We start from the raw sequence: 12,871 nt of genomic DNA on the forward strand, positions 1-12,871 counted from the left end.
TAATGTGCAACGTAAGTGTATGCTGACACAATGTGGCCTTCTGTTTAACGGAAGGATAACGATCCCGTAGTTATATTTTAGTCGTAGACTAATTACTCTATGTTTAAACAGTACACGTTTTTATATTCCAGCTAATCAGCGACCTCTACTACATTGAGCCTGTGGACATGGTGGTTCGAACTTGGGTGAACCAGTCGTCAGAAATACCTGTTTATGAGTACCAGTTTGATTATAAAGATGAGAACAGTGTTCTCGGCTGGTTCGAAGGTATGATACTAATATTATTTGTGTTAGTGTTTTGCATTACTTAAATTTTCCCTAAATTGTTAACGTTATTAGGAAGCAAGAATCAAGCACATTTCTTGTGCAACAGTAAAAGGGAACTTCTTTTTTGCTGCACCCGATCTTTGAAGTACCATCACCTCCGCAAGCTAATGAGACTAGTATTTTATCATGGGATAATGGATAAATATTGGATGACATGTCTTTCAATGTGAATAAAAGTTAGATATAGCTCTTAGTAATTAAGCATTCAACGTTAAGCAATTAATTATGCATGACTGAGGAGCATATTCATAAAAACTAGTAAACTTCTTAGATTGGCCACAACCAGCACTTAGCTGGAAGAACACCGTATTTGCCAGTGCAGCAGTAACCTTTCCGTTACTGCAGTCACCAGCAATTCATTGCTGCCAATGTATGGAGAAACCTGTCGTTGTTATATGCCGCGTAATAATGAGGGAAGCGTAATGTCGAGGGTATTTCCTCCACGACACACCCGTTTGCGTTGGTCACCAACGTCTGTTGGTGAAAGAGATACTGAACGGAAAATTTTGAAAGCAGGCTGTAAATAAACTCACGAATAGTTGTCCGCCCACACTCACTGACACATACGCATCGAGAACGAACAGTAACTACATGAGAACCCAACTCCATGTGAAAGTAATCCCCGACGGATCGTTAGATTCCGCATTGACAAATACTCCACTGTAAAAATCATGAAACCGCGAGAGTTTAAAGGATAAATAGCTGTTTTGAAGTATGGGTATTTGTAAAACTGATGTGTGGCTCTGCGCATGCGGGTCTGTGTGTGTCTTAGTGTTATCAAAACATATTATATTTTAAATCAATGCACCCATTTTCCATAGTTACGTGGCAACCATTTATCCGTTATACATGGGTCTGTTATATTAGTTTGTCCACTCAATATTCTCGTTACTAAACTTTGAAACAGATATGCTAATGTCTGTAATCATGACAAGAAATGTAATTATCACTTAGGCGTAGGAGGTGGATTTCCAAAAACCTGATAAAAGTGGAATGTAGAAAGTCTTAAGAGATCAAAGTAGCACTTATTAATCTGTCAACTAATATCCCTTTGCCATTAATTGCATTAAATAGCTCTCCTACCAGCCACGTAACAGGAAATGCATCATTTCCATTAAAATCTTATTCTATGAACCGATATCGAGTACGCTGTCGCATTCTCAGCTCGATCTACGAATGAACGTCTATAACTGTAATATCCACCTATCACCTTTAAAGCTTTTGGAGAAATTTCTGTAGTAAAGTTTCGGTTTAATGATCTTAGAGTCACTAATCAGGACTGCCAGGCTATTATGGGCTGACAGATTACAGATATCGACCACATAGTTCAGCAAGGTACAAAATCATTTTTGCTTAACAAGAACGATAGGAAAATAATCAGAAAACATCTGAGCATTCATCAGCAAACATTAGTAGCGGGGCAAGAAGACTTATGTGCCATTTTCGATATCAAATTGATATGTTAATTAATTAACTTGACGACATAATCCCTTAACCTATTTTTATGCTGGATGGGGTACCTATTATTATGCTAATAGATTTATTACTCCCCCAGGGGATAATCTGTCCTTCTGAGAACCCCAAACCCTCTAATACCTCTCCTCCTCCAGTCCTCTGGAAAAAGTGATTGTTATCTCCCCCCCCCCCCCTCAAATTCAGCTCTATTCAGTTCTGAGCACCTGATCCCTCCCCTCCCAAAAACCCTGCTCCACTTTTGATATAAAAACTTGATGGAAAATACTTCAATTGCAGTACCTCTACTCTTATGTCGTCATCTTACATCCTATTGGTGGGTACTAGTGCAAATAGACGAAAATCTTTGCTGCATTACCCCGACGACCCATCAGCTCCCCAGAAATATTGAGGCACTTTCATTAATTGCTACATCCCATTTGCATAAATGGTGGGAAATATCTCATCAAACTGATTGACTACACAGAATATTGCAATTTGTGAGAAAAAAGCTCTCTCGAAACTCCCTGATAATCCATATCTGCACCCTCCACGGACTACGGGCATGGCAGGAAACATGCAATCCAGGACATCATGTCTACATGCGTTCGACAGTTGGGAGAGGCCCAGACACGCATCGACTATGCTGGGAGATACATGTCCACCTCTCACAAGCTTGGTGTGCCATTGCTGCTGGCTGGCAGAGATTTGAACACAACATTCCTCATGCACTGGACTGTGGAAATTATCCTACAGAACCTAATATACACCCTGAAAGTCTCTCTCTGGCGCAGTATGGCGACAAATTTTAAGCTGATAATACAAGTACCTCAGACAGAAACGAAAACATCGATTCACTTTCATGAGGTGTTGCTGTAAGCTCATAGTTCACAACACTACTCAAAACTGTCCTACAACCACCGCTGTGAAACAAAACTGACAATTACCTTACAGCCCTGGTACTTGAACCACACACAGATGATGGTTCAATACACACACCCTTACCACAGCTCATGGAAAATAACTCATTGCTCTAATTGCACATAGAAATTGTAGTTAAGATGGAACGGTGGTCTGATCATTTAATATGAAAAGACTACGACCATGGTCCAAGGTGTGGACGGGGCCAAGGAATTGACATATCAGATGTGGTTTAACACATAAATAATTTATTCATAACATACGATACATAACACCAACTACGTAAACCCTGCTTCGATGCTTACAATTGCCCAAAATGGGAGGGCCACCACTTTCGAATTGGAAAGGCTCAATTTAAGAAACAAAAAAGCCTATTACAATTTTTAAAAATAATAATAACACAAAACACAAGTAAGCGATAAGTGAACGCACTCTTACTTAGAAACTGTAGGCTGGTAACAGGACCGATTCACGTGTTTACTGCAGCAGACTCTTTGGCCTGTACTATTTATAGGCGAGTGCGGTCACGCTGGAGGGGGTTGTCGTGCAGTGGCCTTCGTGTCTGCTCTGGTGATTTCGACATCCTGCCTTCCGCGTACGGGTGTCGTTATCGAACCCGCACTTCTACCCGTGGAGGAACGCCGGCATGGTTGGGCCCCTCTGTTCGCTCTTCACTGGTTGTCCGCGGGAGGCGGATGGCAGTCCAATCATCGCCTGCGTCGACGAAGGCAAACAAACAGTAACCATCATGGGGCGGTGGAGCCGCCGTCCGGGGAGGGTTTGAGTCCGGGAGCATTTCGGTTAGGTCGGTGTCTGCCAGGACGAGTGGGGACGGCTCAGAATTGTGCACATCAGTCCCGGACAAACGACGAAGTGCGCCGAGGGAAAGGAGAAAAGAAGTTGAGTGTGAATGTTTCAAGTTGATCGACGTTTGGGATTGAGTTCAATCAGTCGTCTTTCCCGTCTTGTGGCCACCGCTGTGGCAATCCTCTGTTCTGTTCACTGGTGCAATTCTGACAGTGCAGATTCCTCCACGCATCGTTGCTAACCGGAGTAGTGGTGTATTTTGGTAGCTATTCGTGTACGTTTGCACTCCGTTGTTTTGGTAGTTCATCCTCCCGCCCTGTGGTTGCAGAATTTCGGGTGGGGACTTAGTTCCTTGTCTCCCAAGATCTAGTGCTGTATTATTAAGGTTAATTCTAGTTCAGTCTAGTGTTCTGTTAATCCCTGGGTATATGTGTCCGCCATACTATTTGCGTTTTATTTATTCTAAGTGAGTTGAACTAACAGTAGTTGGGGGTTCGAGTCCTGTCACGGAGCTGATAAGGGGTCACATTGGTTTCGGCTTGTCAGTTGGAGGGTGTTGCCTTAGAGGTTTGTTAACATTGGCATGTCAGCGTTGTCTAGCGCTACCGGGACCTAAAGAAGAACATTGTGCTGATTAGGGACTGTTCTTAAACGTTCTTGTTTTCATTTCGATACCTGTATTTGTGAAGGCAACTGCATGAAGTAAGATCTGTTCTGAAGCTATTCTGGATCTTGCGCTCTTGAGATTTTTGGTTTTGTTTTGATCCCGACTATTTGGGTGTCAGGAATATGGAACTGTGTTGTTAATGTTTGGCTTGAACAGCGGATACGCGGCTAGTTTAGTACGTGTGTACTGGCATGGTGTCCTCGTGAAGGCGTGACCGCTAGATTGCTATTGCGTCTCCACAAAGTTTAACGTGTCATAACATTCCCCAATCAGCACAATGTTCTTCACGGTAGCGCTAGACAACGCTGACATGCCAATGTTAACAAACCTCTAAGGCAACACCCTCCAACTGACAAGCCGAAACCAATGTGACCCCTTATCAGCTCCGTGACAGGACTCGAACCCCCAACTACTGTTAGTGCAACTCACTTAGATAGTAGATACACTACGGGCGGGAGTTCAAACGAAAGAGCTTCATAAAAGACCAACTCTGAACAATCGCGGAAAAACGAAATAGAAGCGAAGCAATAAAAGACAGCAACGAGATGCTAGAGCCCGATCGCGCCCAAACACTGTCGATTACCAAAAATATTGGATCAACACGACGCTCGGGAAACGAGCCGTGGAAAGATGGAAGTACACACGGCTCATAAGAAACCACCAGTCATAAACAGTGGATTTTAATACACTACTGACCATTAAAATAGCTACACCAAGAAGAAATGCAGATGATAAACGGGTATTCATTGGACAAATACATTATACAAGAACTAACAAGTGATTACATTTTCACGCAGTTTGGGTGCATAGATCCTGAGAAGTCAGTACCCAGAACAACCACCTCTGGCCGTAATAACGGCCTTGATACGCCTGGGCATTGAGTCAAACAGAGATTGGATGGCATGTACAGATACAGCTGCCCATGCATCTTCAACACCATACCACAGTTCATCAAGAGTAGTGACTGATGTATTGTGACGAGACAGTTGCTCGGCCACCATTGACCAGACGTATTCAATTAGTGAGAGATCTGGCGAATGTGCTGGCCAGGGCAGCAATAGAACATTTCCTGTATCCAGAAAGGCCAGTACAGGTCCTGCAACATGCGGTCGTGCATTATCCTGCTGAAATGTAGGGTTTCGCAGGTATCGAATGAAGGGTAGAGCCACGGGTCGTAACACATCTCAAATGTAACGTCCACTGTTCAAAGTGCCGTCAATGCGAACAAGAAGTGACCGAGACGTGTAACCAATGGCACCCCATACCATTACGCCGGGTGATACGCCAGTATGGCGATGACGAATGTGCGTTCACTGCGATGTCGCCAAACACAGTTGCGACCATCGTGATGCTGTAAACAGAACCTGGGTTCATCCGAAAAAATGACGTTTTGCCATTCGTGCACCCAGGTTCGTCGTTGAGTACACAATTGCAGGCGCTCCTGTCTGTGATGCAGCGTCAAGGGTAACCGCAGCCATGCTCTCTGAGATGATAGTCCATGCTGCTGCAAACATCGTCGAACTGTTCGTGCAGATGGTTGTTGTCTTGCAATCGTCCCCATCTGTTGACTCGGGGATCGAGACGTGACTGCACGATCCGTTACAGCCATGTGGATAAGATGCCTGTCATCTCGACTGCTAGTGATACGAGGCCGTTGGCATCCAGCACGGCGTTCCGTATCACCCTCCTGAACCCACCGATTTCATATTCTGCTAACAGTCATTGGATCTCGACCAACGCGAGCGGCAAATTCGCGATGCGATAAACCGCAATCGCGATAGGCTACAATCCGACCTCTATCAAAGTCGGAAACGTGATGGTACCCATTTCTCCTCCTTGCAAGAAGCATCACAACAACGTTTCACCATGAAACGCCGGTCAACTGCTGTTTGTGTATGAGAAATCGGTTGGAAACTTTTCTCATGTCAGCACGTTGTAGGTGTCGCCCCCGGCGCTAACTTTGTGTGAACGCTCTGAAAAGCTAATCATTTGTATATCACAGCATCTTCTTCCTGTCGTTAAATTTCGCGTCTGTAGCACGTCATCTTCGTGGTGTAGCAATTTTAATGGCCAGTAGTGTACAACATACACACACACACACACACACACACACACACACACACCCACACACACACATGAGAATCACACATACATTTTGCAAATGAAGTACTTAAATTTCTGCTACAATTAGATCATAACACTAAACCTATCCAAGGCCTTAGACACACCATTGTTTGAGAGCACAAGCACCCTCCTCCATGCGCTGTCCGTAACGCACGCACCATCGATGGTAAGCGCTGACTGTTAGCTTCAGTCACCACTCAGCTAACATGTTGGTTAGTTCACTATTCAGCCACCCAGAGAGCACCACGAGTTCTGCCACTCGATCAGCAAGTAGCTGCAGATCAGCAGCTCCTCTTGATCTCACATTTCAGTGACCTCCATTCTCTCTCAAGTGGCTGTTTCCTGTTGTAAAATCTGCACCTCAAAGATTCACACAAAGGTGTTCTCCCCTCCCCTCCCTCACTTTCTGTCCTCTTACCCAGTTGTGAATTGGTCGGAAAAAGATTCAGTCTGTACTGAGCTGCTGGAGACGAAGAGTGAAAGGTATTTATTTACTTTACTTATTGTTGAGAGTGTTATCCTACTGGATTGTCCTACAGCTGTCTCCACACTCCACCCCCTTAACCCTGCCTTCCATTGTTCAGTGACGCCACCCCTTTTTCCAGTTACGGAAGTGTGATTAAATATTCGCCTTGTGTATCCTAGTCTACAACACCACTCGAAATTGGCAGAAAAATGTCCTACAGCCGCCCCCAGGTTTCCTGATTACGAATACTGCAGCTGTGATGGTTCTCAGACAGGTATTTGGTTATAGGTAACGACTCGCAGCGTGGGTGGTCCACAGCCGACTTGTTATTGACGATAACGATCTATGGGGGCCTCACACAATATCTGCTGGTCCTTCTGCTTCTTGGCCAGAGTGCTCACGTTGGTGTATGGGGCTCAATTGACCTAGTTCACAGAGGAAATTGTAAATTGGCTGGAAAGTAGCATTCCGCCCTCATCCACATGTACTGGTCTGTGGGTAGGTGATCTGGCGTCTTTATTTATTTGCGAGGGTATTATCCTACAGTGGCCACCTCAAGTGTCCTATATACATACACTTTGCAAATTTCTCTCTGACACACTGTGGCGACAAATTTTAATGTGATAAAACAACTACCCTGTACACTAAAGGTAATATATATTCTTTGTAACACACCCAAGAAGATAGCATTGCTGTATGCCCTACACAACAATACCACTCAACAAACACATTACTTTCGAGTTATATACAGTTGTCTTCAAAATCCACCACTTCCAGCCACCACCGCCGCCACTCCACCCCCCCCCCCCCTCCCCTCGCCCCAACACATGTATTACCTTTATCACACATGTCTTCTACATGTCTACCATGGGTGTAAAATCGATAACACATCCTAAATTAATCGAAAACTTCCGCTATTTTCAAGGAAATAAATGTCGTGTGACTAGGATCTCCCGTCAGGGAGACGGTTTGCTGGGTGCTAGTCTTTCGATTTGACTCCACTTCGGCGATTTGCGCTTTGATGGCGATGAAATGATGATGATTAGGACAACACAACGCCCAGTCCCTGAGCAGAGAAAAATCTTCGACCTAGCCGGGAATCGAACCCGGGACCTTAGGATTGACATTCTGTCAAACTATCTAACCTGCCTGTCATAAGCGACAGCTATTGAAAAACACAATCGCAATGATAATAAGCCAGTCACAGTTCCAAGGGAACAGATACGATAAATTTCTTTCAATTTTCATCGACAAATTGCTATAGTATGAGAGCAATCCTCACATTCAAAATTAGTACCTGTGGGTGTCTTGTAAATAAATTGTCATGCGTGTGGGTGTTATATGCATTTCAGACACATGAAATATCAACAACGAACAGTGTCTTTCATGCATATCAAAGGAAAAACACAGTCATTTATACGTTCGACAGCAAGCTACAATGCACATCTATCTCTCTCCTCGTTATAATGTAGCTCCCAATGGAGTGAAACTATGAACTATTATAGCAGCACTCCGCCTTCTATTTTGAAACGAACTACCCATTCGTTGAACCTACTCGCTAAGGATCCTGAGCGAAACACAAAACTGTCTCTTTCTCTTTTCATCTTGTAACTGTTCCTCTGTCTTTCGCCAACCCCCACTGCAAGTATTGTCTCTGATTTAATTTGGAACTGACCAGAAGTAGCCTCATGTGTCAGTGGAGCGAGGGAGAAAGTGTGTGGGAGGTCACAGCTCGGGTATCCATCACACTAAATAGCATAACTGTGCGCTTCTGTCTGTCTGTCTGTGTGTGTGTGTGTGTGTGTGTGTGTGTGTGTGTGTGTGGTGTGCGTTTACAACATAGTAATGAGAACACCAAACCTCAACGCGGTAATCCGTTTATGTGCATAATGATATTTTCACTCTGTAGCGGAGTGTGCGCTGATATGAAACTTCCTGGCAGATTAAAACTGCGTAGCGGACCGAGACTCGAACTGGGGACCTTTGCCTTTCGTGGGCAAGTGCTCTACCATCTGAGCTACCCAAGCACGACTCACGCCCCGTCGTCACAGCTTTACTTCTGCCAGTACCTCGTCTCCTACCTTCCAAACTTTACAGAAGCTCTCCTGCGAACCTTGCAGAACCAGCACTCCTGAAAGAAAGGATATTGTAGAGACATGGCTTAGCCACAGCCTGGGGGATGTTTCCAGAATGAGATTTTCACTCTGCAGCGGAGTGTGCACTAATATGAAAAAATTAATTCTGGAAACATGCCGGCCGTGGTGGCCGAGCGGTTCTAGGCGCTACAGTCTGGAACCACGCGACCGCTACGGTCGCAGGTTCGAATCCTGCCTCGGGCATGGATGTGTGTGATGTCCTTAGGTTAGTTAGGTTTAAGTAGTTCTAAGTTCTAGGGGACTGATGACCTCAGATGTTTAGTCCCATAGTGCTCAGAGCCATTTGAACCTTTTGAAATCTGGAAACATCCCCCAGGCTGTGGCTAAGCCATGTCTCCGCAATATCCTTTCTTTCAGGATTGTTAGTTCTGCAAGGTTCGCAGGAGAGCTTCTGTAAAGTTTGGAAGGTAGGAGAAGGAGTACTGGCAGAAGTAAAGCTGTGAGGACGGGGCGTGAGTCGTGCTTGGGTAGCTCAGATGGTGGAGCACTTGCCCGTGACAGGCATGGGTCCCGAGTTCAAGTATCGGTCCGGCACACAGTTTTAATCTTCCAGGAAGTTTCGTTTATGTGCATGTTTGTTTTTGCAGTAGTTTGTAGATATCATGTGAGGATTGGGATCAGTATGGGGAATTGTTGTAGTGCAGGAAGAGTTGAGGGTTGTGATGATGACTTGTAGTTTTGGAAGTAGTTTGCAGTTTTTATGTATTTTATAACCATTGTCAAAATGGCAGAGTCTGGGAGCAGTTTGATACACTGTCAACTTCCCAGATATTCAAGACATAGAAAAGCTTATAAATTATGCTCTGCCTTTATTCAGTTTTAATCACCCACCCGTAAACTACATGGTCATTCGTAAAACCTACAAGTATTACACAGAAGCTCTATAGTAAACCAGGTGAAACATATTACCGTCAATCCAGGACAGTGATGCCCGTCATAAAATCGAATATAGATACAGTCGAATTAGGGCTGGTTCTTGCAAACGATGTTTTTTGCACAGGTATTAACGAAGTGTATTGCTTAGTTGGAACTCAGCTCGCTCTGTTCCATCGTGAGACATCAAATGTAACGGATGTAGGTCCTTCTGGTCACTTCGAAATTAAATCGGAGACAACATTGCAGGGAGGATTGGCCAAAGACAGAAGAAGAGTTACAAGAGACTACCTAGAGTTCTGCTTGGGATCTGTAGCTGATAGGTTCAATGAAGGGGTAGATCGTTTCGAAATAGAAGGTGGAGTGCTGCTGATATATTTGGTAGTTTTACTCCATTGTATGTTACAAAATAACGAGAACAGAGGTAGATCTGCGTTGTAGCTTGCTGTCATACATAAAGGTGGCTGTTTTTTCTGTGCATCTGAAAACCATATGATACCCACGTGCACGACAATTTATTTACAAGACTTCCACACATACTAGTTTTGAATGGGAGGATCACTCTAAAACTATACCAATTTGTCGATCACTCCTAAAGAAATTGGTTGTATGTTATCGTGGAACCATGACTGTTTTGTTATCGTGACGACTGTGTTTTGTAAAAGGTGGTAGCTCATAAGAGATAGATTGACACAGATACGACTCTTCCACTGAAACTTTCCGTCACACATCAACTTATAACATAGATGTTTTGGAGGTTAGAGTTCGACTGGAAATAGTTCGCACTTTCACTCAGATTGATGTACCTAATATAATAGTGACATTCTGTTGTTTTCACTGCAAAATAATGGAACTTTTCGATTCATTTAGGACGTGTTTTTACATACAGCAGACATGTACAAGATAAATGTGATACGTTAATACATGTAAAGCGGGGAAGGGGCGGGGGGGTAGGGGGACCGAGGTGGTGGCTGGAGCCGGTGGAGCATTAATACAGCTGTAGAATAATACACCGTAAAGTAGAGTGTTGGTTGAGTGGTATTGTTGTATAGGGTTGGACTGGATTATTTGGGGGAGGAAACCAGACAGCGAGGTCATCGGTCTCATCGTATTAGGGAAGGTTGGGGAAGCAAGCCGGCCGTGCCCTTTCAAAGGAACCATCCCAGCATTTGCCTGGAGCGATTTAGGGAAATCACGGAAAACCTAAATCAGGATGACCGAACGCGGGATTAAACCATCGTCCTCCCGAATGAGCGTCCAGTGTGCTAGCCACTGCTCCACCTCGCTCGGTGTGTTGTATAGGGCATACAGCAATCCCACGTTATTGGCTATGTTGCAAAGAATAGACGTTTTCTTTAGTGTACAACGTACTTGTTTTATCACCTTAAATTTTGTCACCATAAGGTGTTGGAGAGAAACTTGTGGGGTGAACTTATTTCAGAGTCTGGAGGTGATCGCTGTTAGATAATACCCTCGAAAACAAGTGAAAGCACCACTTAACCTACCAACAGACAGGTACAGGTAGATAAAGAGTGAATGCCGTGTTCCAACCAATTTTGAACGATCTCTGTAAAGTAGCTCAGTAGTGCCCCAGTAAGATGAGTCCTCTGTGCCAAGCAGCAAAAGGACCAGCAGGTGTTCTCCAATAGATTGTTATCTTCAATAATAAGTAGGCAGTGGACCACTCACATTACAGATCTTTGTCCTGCAAACACATTCCCATCTGAGAACCGCCACAGCTGCAGGATTGGTCATTAGGAAATGTTGGGCTGCTGCAGAACAGTTTCCTGCCCAGGTAGAGTGGTGTTGTAGATTAGAGTGGACAGCAAGACGAACATACGATCACACATACGCGATTGGCAAAAGGAGGCGATGGTGGTGGAAAGTGGAAGGCAGAGGGGAGGAATCAGTGTGTGGAGGAAGCTATAAGAAAATCCATCTGAATAATACCCTCAAAAATAAATAAAGTAAATAAATACCTTGCACCTTCGTCTCCAGCAGCTCAGCACAGACTGTCTTTTCCCGCCATTTCACAAGTGGTGGTTGGGAGGGGAAGTAGGGAGGGCAGGGGGAGAATACTTTGGTCTATGGACGTCAGGTGCAAATGTTAGAACAGGAAGTAACCACTTGAGAGAAAGCAGAAGTGGTTTCCTGGTTATCGAATATGAAATGACACCTACTTCTGATCCTCAGTTGCTGGAATGTGATTTCTGATCCTCAGTTGCTGGAATGTGATTGCAAATGGAGCTGCCACCCTGCAGCTGCTGCTGGCTAACTGGGTGGCAGCACTCGTGGCGACCTCTGAGCGGCTTAATAATGAACTAACCAGTATGTCAGTTGAATGATGACAGAAGCTGACAGCCAGCGCCCGTGCTCTGTGGTGCATGGGTTATGGACGGCGCATGGAGAAGGGTGCTTGCGTTCTCAAACATCGGTGTATCCAAGACCTGGGATAGGTTTAGTGCTACGATCTATTTGCGGCAGAAATTCAGTTATCTGATTTGCAAAATGTATGTGTGATCCTCATATATATATGTGTGTGTGTATATGTGTGTGTGTGTGTGTGTGTGTGCTGGTTTTTTAACTACAATTTCTATGTGTAATTAATGCAATGAGGCATTGTCTGTTAGTTGTGGTAGTGTGGATTGAGCCATGCTCTGTGTGTATTTGAAGCGCCAGAGCAGCAGGGTTATTGTCTGTTTGGTTTTCCAGAAAATTCTTCCAGCAGTGGTTGCAGGACAGTTAGAGATATTGTGGGCACAGCTCATTACAATTAATTAATGTTTTCTTTTGTGTACAAGGTAGCTGTTTTATCAACGAAAAACTTTCAGTGTGTGTGTCAAACACTGTAGGATAACGTTCATAGAGTGGTACAGGAGGAATGTTCCATCCAAACGTCTCCCAGGTGGTAGCGTTGGTGCACTGAGTTTTCAGGAGATGCACACGCAACTTCTGGTATGGTCGACTGGCACGCATGCACACATGATGTTCCTGCCATACCTGTAGTCAGTGGACGACGTTGTAGGAAGGTTTCTTTTCGCTGGATACGGGTTGCAGTGTGTACTTTGAGTGAGCTTT

At 44.4% G+C, this 12,871-nt stretch overlaps 1 protein-coding gene across 1 annotated transcript in view; it reads left to right on the forward strand.

The window, feature by feature from the left end:
* The window catches only part of LOC126413173 (esterase B1-like), a 137,221-nt gene extending 124,651 nt beyond the window's left edge, over positions 1-12,570 (forward strand). The window contains exons 10-11 of the mRNA XM_050083068.1: positions 132-267; positions 12,467-12,570. Of these exons, the coding sequence (XP_049939025.1) occupies positions 132-267; positions 12,467-12,570 (240 nt within the window). The remainder of the gene's footprint in view (positions 1-131; positions 268-12,466) is intronic.
* Positions 12,571-12,871: the final 301 nt, after the last annotated feature.

Source organism: Schistocerca serialis, chromosome 7, assembly GCF_023864345.2.
Source record: "Schistocerca serialis cubense isolate TAMUIC-IGC-003099 chromosome 7, iqSchSeri2.2, whole genome shotgun sequence".
Classification (NCBI taxonomy): domain Eukaryota; kingdom Metazoa; phylum Arthropoda; class Insecta; order Orthoptera; family Acrididae; genus Schistocerca; species Schistocerca serialis.